At 39.6% G+C, this 16174-nt stretch overlaps 1 protein-coding gene across 1 annotated transcript in view; it reads right to left on the bottom strand.

Annotated features, from left to right (window-relative positions):
- Positions 1–16174, bottom strand: part of LOC109639848 (heterogeneous nuclear ribonucleoprotein L-like) — a 39044-nt gene that overhangs the window by 4771 nt on the left and 18099 nt on the right. The window contains exons 8-13 of the mRNA XM_020103525.2: positions 8372–8443; positions 5868–6082; positions 3656–3777; positions 2073–2274; positions 361–418; positions 125–223 (exon numbers count right to left, since the gene is read on the bottom strand). Coding sequence (XP_019959084.1) covers positions 125–223; positions 361–418; positions 2073–2274; positions 3656–3777; positions 5868–6082; positions 8372–8443 — 768 coding nt within the window. The remainder of the gene's footprint in view (positions 1–124; positions 224–360; positions 419–2072; positions 2275–3655; positions 3778–5867; positions 6083–8371; positions 8444–16174) is intronic.

Below are 16174 nucleotides of genomic sequence, written 5' to 3'. Positions count from 1 at the left end.
TTATTATTTAATAAATACTTTTCAGTGCATATATTTTACTTGCCGATGTAAATATATTCATGCTGCATGAGACTGACAAATTTGACATTTATTATACAAGTGTTACTAGGGTATATAGGCTTACTGGGTATCCTGATCTGGTAATGGTTGAGAACAGTAAGAACCTCCACAGCATCTGTCTTATTTTCAAATTCCAACAAGCCAGAGATGGTCTTGGAGGAGGCTAAAAGAAAAATATAGAATGTGAGATTAAAAAAATTTAACCACCAGTTCACACACAAGTGAGAGAATCATTTTTTTCACATGCTGACGACAAAAGGAGAATATGTACTTCATAAACTAGAAGAAAAAAATACTCACGTTTGGCATCAAACATCTTGAATTTGACAAAGACAGGCACATCATGCTCCGTACACAGCTGCCAAAAAACACACAACAGCTAATGAATGTGTAAAGTTGAAACATGACTGTTGCATACATATAAAAGGTGGTGTGAAAGCTCCATATGCCCCTTTCCACGCAAAAGTGGGATCTATATAAACTAATTTGATGGAATAATGAGCACATCTGTACGGACATTTTGGAGATTGGCAATTGGCATCACCGATGAGAGGTGGTGATTTGCAGACAGATTTGTCATGAACTTTGTCACACATTAAACCTGCAGTGTTATTTGTGCTCCAATAAGCACCTTCAATTGAAAAAGATATAATTAAACCTCAAGCAAATTACACTCAGATACCATACAACGGCATTACAGAGTTGCAGAATTTTTGCAATAGTGTGAAGTTATCAGTCTGAACAAAATACTGCTGTGACGCTCAATACTGTATGATGGATGCACTGGCACTGATGAGGGAATACGTAAATTGAAGGATTAGAAGGGAATGAGTGTTCAGGGACCACACATATTTCTTGTAATGATGATGACTGGCTAATCAGATTCCCTATAGACGTCCTGGATCCATGTGCTGAACTGGGTGCAGTATTGGACAGAATCAGTGACATCTTTTAAAGGTGGGTTTGATCCTTTAAAAGATGTCACTGATTCTGATGAGAATCTGCCAACAGATATGTGTTTGATACTTTTAACACTATATAATGATTACCTTCCCATTTTGGGAATAACATAAGTAAGTTCAATTCTATAGGTTGGGGATAACACAACCATCAGGTTAATAATGCCTACAGTTTTGGACACACATTGCTACTTGGTGTATTTTCTTTTATGTGTGATACCACTGCCTGTGGTCATTGAACTATTTGTCTTTGATCACTTTAGAAGCACCTCACTTTCAGTGACCAAAATGTTGTGCCTCTTCTCACTTGTTGCCATCCTTCACCATAAAAAACATTGATCAACTGGGTTATCCAACATGAGGTGCGCTGCATTGACCCTTTACAGTTGAATGGATATGTGTAGAGGGCAGGATATGAAGCTGATCCAGATACACACATTTCCAGACTGTGATTTATAAATGAGGCCCTTGGTCTCAATCTGTCTACAGCAAGCAGTTACATTTAAATACATTTACACACTGCTCCTCCCTGCATCAATATAATTCTCTCTCTTCTGTATGGTTTTATGATGAAACTGCTAGAACAAGCAGAGTTGGGATAACTAAATCCAAAGACTCTTAAAATGTCTGTGAAATATAATATGTGATAACATGTGTTGCATATATATTTACATACTTAATATCTACATGGGATTATCCAATATCTGCTGTTCACATAATATCACAAACATCATGGATCCAACCCTGGATTGGTAAAGCATGTTTTTCCTATCTTTTTTCAAGAATGTGGTCTTTCAGTTTGATAGCATGACTTGTTGAATTTATGTAAATTCAACAAATCACGCTCTTGAATAAAGATAGGAAAAAAGCTCTATAGATTGGCAAATACATCTACAACAAATGTCTTGTGCAATAGACACTGTTAAGTCTACAACTTCAGCAAAACCAGATCACTTGTGTCAAAAGACAGAGGGACAGGGAGAGCAGTACTTAAAGGGTATTTAGAACAATTTAATAATAACACAGGACATTTATCAGATAGAATAACCTTACCCTCAGTAAATGGTCCTGTGATATGCATGGAGGCACGTTGTAATAGTGCAGGACAGCAGATGGAGGCTGGATGATGTTTTTGGAGGCCTGTCCAGCGCTGCTGAAGCGATTGTTCCTGGTCATGGCAAAGTCCTTATAACTGCTGCTGCCATCCTCTAACTCAAAGACCTGACTGGGGATCACTGCATGCTGCTTAGACACACTGCACACAAAATCAGATTTTTGTGTAACCTACAGTGTATCGATGCATGTTGTATTTGCCATGTATGTAAAAGCAAAAATAATGTTAATATATCAAAGTCATGTCAATAGGACAACTGATTGACCTACAGATATCCACAGTAGGAGATATGGCTATTACCGTACGTCTATGATCTGATTGCTTAGATCTTTTTTTTTACTCGTTTATTTAGTCCATAGATGTTAAAATAATTCTTGATTGAAGTCAATTTATTCATGAATCTACAAAATCCATTCAAGTTTTACAAAATGGTCTCAATTATTGTCATTTATCAAGCATAAAAGCTATTTTTAGGACAAGTGCCTTGAGATGATGTATATTATTATTTGGTCTTGTACAAATAAAATTGAATTGAAAATCCAAGAAAAGCCAATGATATGTTGGTCAGATAAAATATCTGATGGCATCACCTTGTACTTTTTTTTTTAAATAGTAGGCATCTACACCCAAATCACCTTCAGTTACTGTATATGTTTGAGCATCTTCAAAGAGGACGAAACAGATGGAAACATTTTCCTGTTGGGGCATGGGTCAAGATGTGGACCCCGAGCAGTACTGTCTGTCTACATTGTTCAGGTATAGTCAAACATTTCTGGAGGGCTGTGTCTACTACCAAGGTCTACGTGGCTCTCATCTCAGGTTGGCATTTTATAGTGGACAATCAGACTGTGGGTTCTCATCCTTTGGTGAGCCGTTTTCTTAAGGGTGTTTTCCAGTTGCAGCCTCAATATTCTGTGCAAGTGCATTTGCCCTGTCCATTGTTGGAACTGATGGTCCCCCCGGGGGTTACCATTTGGCCAAACCCCTCTTTTCTTCCAAGGAGGCTTTCAGTTTTTCATATTAATCAGGATTAAACAGTTTGGCTATTTTTACCTCGGGCCGGGAATGGATAACCTGTACACTGAGGCCAGACTGCTTTGCCCCGGGCTCTGTGGCAGTACAAAGATTTGTCTGCTGGCTTCTGTCAGTCAGATGCTCTATTTCTTTGCTATGGTGGGCACATTTGTTGGTATCATGTCTCGACCTCATGCGCATGTGCAAAATGCATATCCAGGGTTTGCCTACTGTCTCTGGTGGTCATTCAAAAAAACGTACTTATGTACTCTTACATCTGTATCTCTTGTTTCTATGAGGTGGGATTTTTAGTAACCCCCCTACTTTTAAAACTTTAAGAAAGGTGACACATTTTAAATCTTTAATTTAGCAATATTACATTTGACTAATGTTTGAATGTAGATCCAGTCTGTGCTGCTGTTATAGCAGTTATAGCAGCACAGACTGTTAAAGATATGAATGAGTAAAATAATATAAATGTACGTGTGTCTATTGATCTACTTCTCACCAGACGTTGAGTCTCTTGCCAAAAACCTTGATACTGTTGAGGTGTGTGATGGCTCTGTCAACAGCATACTCATCTCCCATCTCAACCAATGCTGTACCAGGAACACTCTTCATAAACTTCACCTGCATCCACACACACACACACACACACACACATAGTTAACAGCTGTCATTAGGATATTGATTTGCATGTTTTTGCAAGTATTTTTTTAAACAGTAGACATATGAAAACAGTGAAAGATATGGGTTTACATTCTGAAGTAAATCGAAAACCAATTACCTGAGTCCATTTGTTTCTTGGTTGGTTGGTTTGGTGTACGCAAGTTTACTCAAAAACCAAATGAATGGATTTCTAGGACATGATCCAAGAAAGCCCATTACATTTTTGTGTGGATCTGAATCGGATCTGGGTTTCAACTTTTCATTGATTTGTCAAAGAATAATTCATGGGGACTGATATTTATGAGTGCATTAAAAAAATAAAAATCAGTGAATTTAAATGTAAGGCACTGTGCACTCTACTGCGTGCCATTCCAGTTAAAGAGGGAGTTTTTCCTCTCCACAGTCGCCAAATGGCTTGCTCAATGTGGGAACTGTTGGGTTTAATATGACAGCTTCTGACTCTGCCATCTATGAGAGTAGGTATTTAGTTAAATTTAGTTTAAAAATATAAAATAAATAAATAGAATAAAAAAGGTACAGAGGTAATGACGTCTGATCTACTGAGCGGGCCACGTGGCTTTCATAGCACTGCCATTCAAGCCAGTAGCCAGTCAGATTTACCTTTAGCCTCTCTTAACATTATTGTGATTGATAGGGTGAAACACTTGATGACACCAACGTACAATTGAAGTTATTATTTAAATTTTGGATTTAATACCTTTTTATTATAATTTATTCTTCTTCTAGCCATGGATTTTATTATTTTTCTTGTGAAGCACTTTTTAACCCTGTTTAGATAAGTGCTATATAAATACAATTTTTGTTATTCAAGTTTAAATTTGTTTTTACCAATGAATTGAGGAGGTAATTTGCACATAAAACGTAACAGTACAGAAGAGCAGTATTGAGGTTGTTTGAGTGAGGGCAAGCAATTCAGGCAGTACTTGACCTGTTAAATCTAAAAATAGACATTAAGTAAGAAGGAATATCTCTCCTTATATCTGATCCCATATCATCACAGTGTCTCATAAAGGATCTGATGTTGCCTGCTTGCATTAATTTTTAATTTATGCCCTCTTGTGGTGGCAGCAGAATATTATCTCAGGATGTAAGTGTGTATAACTATGACAACAGGTGTCTCATCTCGCCAGGCTCCTTAAATTTATGTTATGTTTTATTATTCATCTGTGTTTTCCTGTTTAATTTTGGTAACTTGTGTCTTGTCTCTCATTTCAGATCGCATGTCCTATCAAGTTTCCCTCCTGTGTGATCACCTGCTCGCTCGAATCTGTTTCACTTGTGCTTGAATGTCCTCCATGTGTGCAATTCTCTAGACAAGTCTTTCCTGCCCTTGTGTGGATTTAGTTTGTGTGCTACCCTCCGTTGTTGCCAGAGAGTTGTATCCTCTTGTGTTTTCCAGCAGTTTTTCCTGCTGTTCTTGTAGAGCACCTGTCTTTTGATCACTTGTTTAGCCATAGTTTACTACCTTGGATACCTTCGCCTGTGTTTGGCCTTGTTTTTCGAATAAAGGAATTTGCCTTTTGAACTTTCTTCATCTGAGTTTAGCTATTTAGTCCTGTCTTGTGGAGCCATCTTTAACATCTGGATGTGTAATTAGCTCATCACTACTGCTATCTTTCCACCCACAGGATGAAAAGACTAATTATGCACCACCGTCACTCACTGGTCTGTGTCACTTCTGTGAAATGCCACTGTCAGTAACATTGCACTCAGATGCACTGGACCACCTCACACACTACTCACGAAGGCAGATACAGGTGTTTCGTGGGAGTCAGCTGGATTGAAATTAGACAGGAGAGTGGATAATATATACTGTATAGGTGTATTCAAGAAATGATACCAATAGTGAAGAAACAAATAATCTATAGATAAGATTAAAAACTGATAAGATAAATTAACAGAACAAACTTAAGGTGCATTGCCTGTAGCACTATGATAGTGTAAAACCACATTTACAACATACATTTGTTTGTTTCTATACATGAAGCAGCAAAATTCAAAGAACAACTTAAGGATATACAAACAACTACCTTCTCAATGTTGCCATAAAGGCAGAAGAGGTTGAAGATGCGGGTGCAGTTCATTTTGGATGGATGGAGGCCGCTCACCATGGCAACAGAGCTAGGGGCGTGGCCAGAGTATGAGGAAGATGATTGGGGCAGAGGGTAGGACACCATGTCTGGAACATCCACTGTGAGCTTATACCTGCTGTTACCAGGCAGAGGTAGCAGGGGGCAGGGTGGACCTAAGGAGGCAGAGAGAGTAGGATTCTCAGCACAGTTCAATAAAGTTTAGTAACATTTAATTGCTATCAACAAGGGCCTGTACTAATAAGTAAACTCTACATAACATGGATATCTTTCCATAATCTGGCTCGATTTCAACTAACAGTCAGGGTAAACGGTCACACAGCACTGGTTATCAACTTGTTAAGTCAACCCAGGCTTTCCTCGTTTAGATATGAGCCTGTGCACATAAAAGGGACAGGGTTTTAAGGCATATGACCATTCACCAACACGGACCGGTTTGACTGGCAGCAGAGCCGCATATTTCACAAACAAAGAAAAAAAACTATTGTATTAGAAAAATACACATCCAGGCGAAAAGAAGCAAAGTTACAGCTGCTAAATGGAGGAAGGACAGCTGGTAAAAAATCACTGATCTTGTGAATGTGGAAGTAAAGCCCGGTGAAATTTGGGTTGGGACTTAACCAACCAGACATGGTTTTATACTTTTATCCCTTATTCTTGCCTTTAAGGAGAGTCCAAAAACAGTGTAGTGTCATTTTGGTAAGGGCTGACTGCGCGAGTCTCGGAGAGAGAGACCTACTTAAAAGGAAGACTAAATGTATTATGCTATGTCTCGTTATCCTGAGGCTAACAAAGCTAGTATACCAATATAAGTAACTCCAACAAGCAAAGGAACATGTGAGCACATGTTAGGTTGGTTATGTTCGGCAGTTGACAAGTTATTACTCCCTCTGATAAAGATACTCATAAAGATACTCATCAAAGTAGGGAAAATTATTTCTCTGAAGACCCATGTCCTCCTCAGAGACCCTCAAACAATCTGCGCACGAGCACCACAGGATCCTTTTTTCTTTTTTTTTCCACAGGATCCTCTAAGAATGTTGATGTCTTGTTTCAAACCAATTGATTGGTCAGGGAGCAGTACTTTAATACTGCTCGATGTATAATCTGCAACATATCTTGCAGTAGCTCAGTCCATAGCGACTTGGCTTGGGAACTGGAGGGTGGCCGGTTCAAGTTCAGCATGGACAAAAGTTGGAGAGGTGCCAGTTCACCTCCTGGGCACTGCCGAGGTGCCCTTGAGCAAGGCACTGAACCCCCCAATTGCTGCCCACTGTTCCGTGTGTGGTCACTGTGTGGATTGTGTTCTGTGTGTTCCGTGTGTGCTCCATTCACATGGATGGGTTAAATACAGAGGTCAAATTTCTAATTTCCCATTTATAATTGAAACTTTATTGATCCCTTAAGGGGAAATTCTTTTTACACTCATTTTCATTTTTTATACATGCAGTTTAACCCACAATCCCACACACATACAAGGGGCTCAAAGACATGCAAATTTGGAGAGAGATGGTAGAGTGATGGGCAGCCCTGGAGAAGCACCCTGCGAGCAATTGGGGGGTACGGTGCCTTGCTCAAGTGCACCTCAGCAGTGCCCAGGAGGTGAACTGACACCTCTCCAGCTACCAGTCCACCTTCCATACTTCCATGCTGGACTTGAACTGGCCACCCTCCGGTTCCCAAGCCAAATCTCTATGGAATGAGCTACTGCTGCCCCTTTTGACTTGATTAAAATGCCTCCTGTCTAGCAGACAACATGCTTTGTACAAGTTACAGTCCAATAAGAATCATATATGTTAATCACTCAAAAAGCTAAAACCAATTTACAAATTTTAATTTTGAAAGTGTTGTTTTATGTTGGAATTATACAAGTCTCTCATAAAATGTTTTTTAAAGCTGTGATTCCTCTGCATTTAATACATAACAAAATACAAACATTTTACAATCACAATATCCTCAATTTAGACTCAATTTAGCTTCACCTTAATTTTATAATGCATCTTTATACAGAACAAAGACATTGGATCTGATCCTCTATTTCTCAGCACAGTCGGGGGATCACAGCCTTTAAGAACCTCTAAACATAAACAGTACATTACAATTGGTAAAAATGAACAAGCACTGCACAAAATCTTGTGCAGCATCATCGCATGTATGCGATATTCTGATAACTCTTATCACTGTGTGTGTGTGTGTGTTGAGAAACTGCTATAAGACAGTGTAGCTGGCAAGTATCTGTTTTCATCCGGGTAAAGTTATACGTTCTGCTGAACCTCTAACAATTACACATGACTGGCAATCTAAACCTACCCCATGTGACTGTGAGTGTGTGTGTGTGTAGAAGAGCTTCAAGTTTCTCCTCTGATGATGTTGGAGGATGTTGATTCAGTTATACATACCACTTTAATTCCAAGTGTATGTGTGTGCATGTGTCTTAGTCTTACCATAGCCATTCTCACTGTAGGATGATGGGTGTTCTCCTAAAATTGCTTGCCTCTGTCTGCCCTTTCCACGCTCTGAAAAACACACACAAACACACACACACACACACAGTTTGTTGAATAATTTTACATTTGTCACAATTGTCACATTTGTTCTCTCCGTGTCTTGATTCACTCTGGTGAATTGTTTATAACCTGTATGTTTGTCTGACTACTTATGTGTATTCATCAAGTGGACTTATCTTTAGTGGTGTTATAATCTGCCACTACAACCAGCCACCCGGTTGGCTAGTCACCAGCCAGCTTCAGCTACCACAAGACCTATTACTCTCCAGTGAGTTTCCACTGTGGGTAGCAGTGGATCCAGAGCCTTCCAGCCTGTTTGTACATTTGCCATCAGTAGGGATGGGCAGGATTTACTATTTATGTACTTGAAAAACAAAATAGTATTTTGTAAATGTAATTTGATAGGTTTGATAGAAATGGATTCATATTTTGTGTCAAAATACTTTAGTGTTTTGTATTTTTGTACGATAAAAAAAATTCTATAAAATTATTTCTGCAAAACATCTATGTGATGACATGTGCAGCCTGTGAATTGCATCTACTCAGTAATTTGCCCAGGCTTGTTGAGATCATAACATTGAGGTTCAGAAAATTGATGATCCACCACGAAGCGAGACCCTTTTATGTTTTGGTGTTTGTTTAAGTATCCTAGGCTAAATCAAATGTAAGGAGTGTTCTAGCTAACTATTTAACCCAAGTTCCATTAGCAGCCCTCACAATTAATGTTAGCTTGCTACTTTCAGCCTATATAAAGTTTTCTTTGGTTGTGCACAGGAAAAAAACTATGAATTGTTTCAGAGATGTTGTATAACATAACTTTACAATGCCACAAGATGATGTAACTTGTTTTGTGCCTTATTGCCATTAACAACATTGTACTGCAATGCCATAAAACAACAGGTTTTTATCTCATCCTAGTGTTGTAGCTCATCACCTCTCTAAGTCTGTAGACTGGTTGCATCATTGGACAGCCATAAATCTGGCATACAACTTAGAGACAGTGAACTGCTAAAGAGATAAATCATATAGGCTGAAATATAAACTGCTCAAAAAACACTTAATCGCCACAGTATAACACCAAGTCAGTAAAATTTGCCTTGCAACACCACCTGCTTTGGTGCAAATGAAAGTGACAACCGGTGCAATGGAGAGGCAAAAGCAAGACAACCTCCAAAACGAGAATGGTTTTGCATGTGGTGGCCACAAGACAGTTTCTTTCTCCTTAACCTTCTGACTGTCCTGCCAGGGTTCTTGACACTACTGGTAGCATGAGGCGGGACCTGCAGCCCAATCAGGTTGCACAGGTGGTCCAGCTCCTTCAGGCACACATACATGCAGTCACAAGAAGGTTTGCTGTGTCTCCCAGCACAGTGTCAAGAGGATGGAGGAGAAACCAGGAGACTGGCGGTTAAACAAGGAGAGCTGGACAGGGCTGTAGAAGGACATCAACCCAGCTGCAGGACTGGTATCTGAACCTTTGTGTACTGAGGAACAGGAGGAGCACTACCAGAGCCTTAAATAATGACCTCCAGCAGGCTACTGGTGTGCATGGTTCTGACCAAACTGTCAGAAAAAGACTCCATCAGGGCCTGACGTCTTCTAGTGGGACCTGTGCTCACAGCCCAGCACCATGCAGCTCGACTGACATTCACCAGAGACCACCAGAATTGGTGCCCCATTCAAACACACATTCATACTCTGCATCTATTAGCACTTTTTTTTCTATGAGGGGAAATTCAGGGTTCTGCATCTTGACTGGGATCGGGCCGCCAACCTTCTGGTTGGATGATGACCACTCAACCCCTCAGCCACAGCCACTCCCCGTGTCTGTGGAGGCATATTCTTTGAGGGTGGCAATCAGGAGAACCCTGACTGCTGTTAGGTACTGAAATCCGCAGAGCGATTGTCAGACCTTAAGCTTGTGCAGTGGGCCCTGGGTTCCTCCTGGTGCAGGACAATGCTTGGCCTCATGTGGCCAGATTGTGTAGACAGTTCCTGGATGATGAAGTCATTGATGCCACTGACTGGCCCTTACGTTCCCCTGAACTACGTAAATCCAAATGAGCACCGATGGGATGTTATGTATTTTGTACATGCAAAATACAGCCACAAACTGTCTAGAAGCTCAGTGATTTGTTGTTCTCAACAAATTATACAATGTAAATCAATAAATAATCCTTCATCGCTACTGTTGCCACTAGGAGGCTCAGCTGACACACCAAGTTGCCAGTCGTTAAGACACCCAGTTGCCCATCCAGCCCAAATCAAAAGCCAATCCACACCTCAGTTCCAGGTTCCCAGCTATTATCACATACCTCAACCTCAGATTTCAAGGCTGATCTGATTTCCAGTCAGTAGTCGGCCAATTTCTGTTCCTTGTTTCCAGTCACCTGCCCGGCTGACATTGGCTCATCATTTGAGTTTGGATTACTCCTGCTTCTTGTACCCTTGTCAACACCTGCTCCTGTTCTGTCATCAGTAGTATAGCAAAAGTGTGGTCCTGATCCTTTATTGGTAGTCCAGCCAACACCTGTTGCTGATTTGCAGTCCTGTCAACATCTGCTCCCAATGCCATCCCAAGGTGGCACTCTGGCCGCCATCAGCTACCAATCCCCAGCTGGTGGCTACCAGCTCAAAAGTGTGATCTGGCCAGCACCACCTCCTGATATCCAGTCTCATAACAGCTCCTGGTTCCTTGTCAGCATCCTACTTTCCCACCAGCAGGTAGCCACTGCCAAAATGTAACCTGCAATTTAACAGTCTGTACTGCCAGCCTTTACGTCAGACCTTCAGTCTCCAAGTCATCCAGCAGAGGCCCACTGTCTGTCCTTCCAGCTCTGCCTATTGAGGGGTTCTACTTGGACCAGCCTCTAGGTTTACTCCTAAGGGTACCCACTTATGCCTTAAGCGTTCCTCTCGAATGTAGAAACCCAGCTTTCACCTTCAGCCTCATGCATGTGTCTGAGCTCCTCACCTGTCTCTAATAGAGAGAACAGCACCACCACAAATGAAACAAATTTCCCATGCTTGCATCCACAATGGTAAATGGTCTGTATCTATATTGCGCTTTTCTAGTCTTGCTTTTCTAGCCTTGATGACCACTCAAAGCGCTTTACAGTATAGTTTGCCATTCACCCATTCACACACACATTCATACAGTGCATCTATTAGCAGCACTCTATGAGGGGCAATTCAGGGTTCAGCTTCTTGCCCAAGGACACTTTGGCATGCAAATGAGGAAGACAGGGATCATACTGCCGACCTTCTGGTTGGAGAATGACCACTCTTCCCCTAATCCACAGCCTCCCCTGAGAGCAATGGCAATGACTGGTCACTACCTAAAGCCCATAATCACAAGTAAAGGTTGGAATGTGAATCAAGTGGTCAAAGTACACCTTTGTCTTCAGAAGAAATCCCTCTTCTGTTGTGACAACCACATCACTGCCTAAGCTGTTTGTTGACACTGTATTACTCAGCAACTGAGATCCTCTCTACTCGTACAGAGTACCACCAACATCGAAGTCTTAGAAGTCTTGGCAATTCACACTTGCCAGCAAGCCGTCCCAATATGTAGGAGTTGATAAAGTCAGAAGAATCACATAATCTGCAAAAAAAATTATGGATTACAAAAGACATTCTACAGTGCCTGCTGTACCTCAGGAGTCTGTTCATGAAATTGAACATGAAACAGCCTTGGTAGAATCCAGTGGGCACTGCAAATGCTTTTCTCAAGTAATAGCCGAGATCTGCTTGAGTGCATCAACTCTCATCCATTTTAAACATGTCCAAGTTTGAAGGAATAAGAATTGGCAGTGAAGAATGATGCAGCAGGAATGGTTTGAAAGGTTTTCATGGATGTTTTCATTATCCAAACAATTCTCTGTATTGTCCATGGTTTTCAGTCACTGGAGGGGTACTTCGTTTTGTAATTTTGTAAGACATTTTAACAACAATTAATATTGTTAGTTTAAATATTAACACATTCATGTTAACTCAATGAAAAGATGTGACTTTTATGCAATTTGTTATTTTGGTCTCAGTGCTGCAAACTGTCATTCAAAGATTAGAATTACAAAATCAAGGCAATAAGGCACAAGCTTTTTTTCCAGCAGTGTGTGGTAAGAAAGTCAGATACAAGGGCACCTGCTTAATCAACAAACACTCCTCAGTCCTACAAATCAGTTGTGTGTCAATATGAATTTGTGTTAAAGTTAATTAATTTCTATAAACCACAATTGGCAATGCTTCTACAGATAACTAAAACCTCAGTACGTTTTACTGTAATGGTGAAGGTGGGCAAATAAGAAATAAACAGCTTTAAGGTAGTTTTATTCAGAGGGAGGCAGTTATATTGATACAGAGGTCACATAAACAAAGATATGAAAGAGACAGTACCTGTGAGGCATCAAGCTTTCCCTTTTTTCTCCCACAGCACGAAAGAACATCAACCTGCATTACATTATTATCATAATGATAAAAATATTACCATCATCACTGTGTTTGTCAAACACACACACAAACTGTCTCATCCACAACACGTGAATGCTATGCATACAGCAGTATAAAAGTGATATTCAAACTATATATTACATTTGAGGCCCATTGAAATGACACAGACTTTTTTCTCTGAGAATCTGCTTGATCACATGCCATGACTACTGATTGCATCAGCCACCATCTTTATGTGATGTGGCCATTTGATTTTTACTTTAAAGCAAAGAAAATGGCCAAAACACTAAGACTAAAAACTGTCATTGCCATTTATTTTAGGTTGATTAATATGAATAGGCAACAGTAGTATTTGTGTGGCATGTGCAGTCTCCAATACAAGTAGTGTCATATTTTGCCATTGTAATAAGATGTCAATGTTATAGATTACTGCTGTGCATAACTTCATTTTTAAACTGGTAGTTTGTTGATTCCATGGTTCTCATTCATGCTTCATTACCCTATGTGCAACAAATACTTGTTGCACTCCTGTCTGTGTGAGTGCGTGTGTGAGCACAACAACTTGCATGGATAGATTTTCACCAAATTTGGTGTGAATGTTACTTGGGACAGGAGATGATTACATTTTTGAGCTGACTGGTCGGAGCAGGGGTGTGGGGAACACCCCTGCAGTAAAGACCTGTATGCTTGTTATGTGAATGCACACAGCAAAAGCAGTATCTACCAAGTTTATGCTAAATCCCTTCCGAAGACAGTAAAATCTTTATGGATGGCGAATGACAACCTCCCATCAACGCAGGTAGCATTTCTCCCACCGCTGCTGATGGTCAATCAGTCTGCTATACAGTAGCAAAAGACAAACATTTACCTGTACGTAACTACATAAGTATCTAGAGTACTGAGTAGCTCACTGTCAATCTATGTCACACAGTTATAGTAGGAGCACTTACATTTGAAATCTTATCTAAAAACTGATCTTTTTAAACAGGCATATTTAGTTTGATCGTCTTCCATTTTGCACTTGTATTGCACTTTTACAACACTGTCAAATGCCTTGTTGGAGATAATTTACCTCAGACCTGTGGGAGAGGTAGCAGTGGGTGACTGAGGTTTAATGTACTCACTTCACAACCCTGTTTTTTTCCTCAAACATGTAGTCTTCAGAACCAACTCACAGACTTAGGTAGCATCACTTGAAGACATTTATCAAACTTAAAAGACACAGCTCCCTTCACAGACATTTAAGGCTTTATTCTACTGTTGTCATATATGCAGGACCACTTCCCAACACTAGGAAGCATGCTTGTTGGAAACCTGGTGGATTGCCTCCTTAAATAAAGTTTGATCCTGGTGCTGTGGTGATTTGTCCCAGTCTGTGTCCTTGCAATGAGCCTCCAATGAAAACAAACAACATACTACCATGGATTTATTTAGTGAATATTTCATAAATAACAATAGTTTTGAACCAATCCTCAATGGCACTTGGGGAAAGGTAATCTCACTTTGTGAACTGAATTAATTAAGAATAAACAGACCTCAACATTAATCTTAGCACAAAAACATTAAACATAAGAATGAATCATCGGCTACACATATGCAGTATAAAGAATGTACCATTTTTAAAAGTTCCCTGTACACACTGCCATGCATGGATAACATAGAATAGACAACTACGATTAAAGTAGGACAGTTGTTTGGCCATGTTTTTTGTAAGTCACTGATTCAATCTAATCTTTTCTATTAAAAATCTACTAATCAACATTCTCAGGACTGGTTTACAAAAGCCACATCCATGCACACGTCTTAATATACAGTGACTGTAAACAAGGCATTCAGATTAGTGGGGGTCAAGATATACTGTTTTTCACTATATAACAGTATTTACATATGTTATTAAGAAATAAATTGTCATTTAATTTAACAGTAACCTTACATTAAATTTCTGCAGATAAGCTGACTTTTAAAACTTTCATTTCTCTCAAAAATCAATCCATTCTCATGCATAGTTCACTCATTCAGACACACACACACATACAAACAAACTATTCTAATTGTTTATTCAGTCTATATACAGTGTTGTTTATATTATTGTTTTCAGCAGTACTCTACAAAAGACGATCTTTTGAGTTTGGCAATGAAATGCTAACCGATATCTTAAAGGATAATTTTAATATTTTTAATTTTGGTGTATTTCCAATATATGTATATATTATATATTATAGTATATATAATTTTGAGTGCTTGTCAACATTGTCATCTCATCTTCATCTCCCTAAAACTGACAAATAAAAATACTCAGCTGACCTAGAGAGAAGCAATTACAACAAAGTGGGGAATTATAATATGTGAGGTCCACCTGCAATAAACCATAGCATCTGGTTATATTCATGTTATAAAGGGTGATTATGTCAGCCAGCAAGTTGACCTGAATGTAGATGCCAATAAGTTAGCATCATGGCCGTTCCTGCCAGATACATTCTTTATTTTTACTTTCAGTCAGACTCAGAGACAAATGTTTGAAATAAATAATTAGAAAATCATGTTTATGTAGAAGGCTTCCAGAGACTCACACTGATTGCCCCAATATTTCGCTCCTTTAAATGAACATCTTCAATAATGTTTCAATGTTGATTCTTAATATTATATATATTATATTATATTCCAATGATACAATTATTTGAATATTTTCTGCCACTGAAATTCTAATGACATTTTTATATTGGGACGGCCCTTAATGAAGTAAACTGAAAGAGAGCAAAGATTAAGACAGACATTCCATCCTGTAGATTCAAATATCCAGACTCTAGATTAACAACATGTATGTCTGGTCCACACTATGAAGTGTAAACTAATGAAAAAGGGCAGTTTAGGGTATAGATCCATCAAAGAACCATTGAGAGTAAAATCTAGAATCTACAGGCCTTGAAGTGTTTATCACAATGTGTGAACCAAACATCAGGTTATGCAAGTGGAATAGATAGAAGGAAGTAATACTGGAGTCCAGCATACAGAGATGGGGCTGAGGTCTCCTGGGCATGTTGAAGCAGCAGCTGCATGGTGGTCAGCAGGAGTGAAATCCATCTCTTTTTCTCCCTCCCTCTCTCTCTTTTTGCTGGGTTGCAGAGGGTGCAGATGAAAGAAAGATGCTGTGCATGGTCAGCCTGACGTCCATCCCTCTTTCTCTGTTTTTCTCTCTCCCTCAATGATTCTCTCTCTCTCCCCATGGTAAGCGCAGATGCAGGCTTGTGAGACGCCGGTATGAGAGTGTTAAGATTGGAGATGCACAGACAG

The sequence above is a fragment of the Paralichthys olivaceus genome, chromosome 14 (genome assembly GCF_024713975.1).
Source record: "Paralichthys olivaceus isolate ysfri-2021 chromosome 14, ASM2471397v2, whole genome shotgun sequence".
NCBI classification, from domain to species: domain Eukaryota; kingdom Metazoa; phylum Chordata; class Actinopteri; order Pleuronectiformes; family Paralichthyidae; genus Paralichthys; species Paralichthys olivaceus.
Note: the sequence above shows the minus strand (reverse complement) of the source record. Positions and strands in the feature narration are given on the sequence as shown.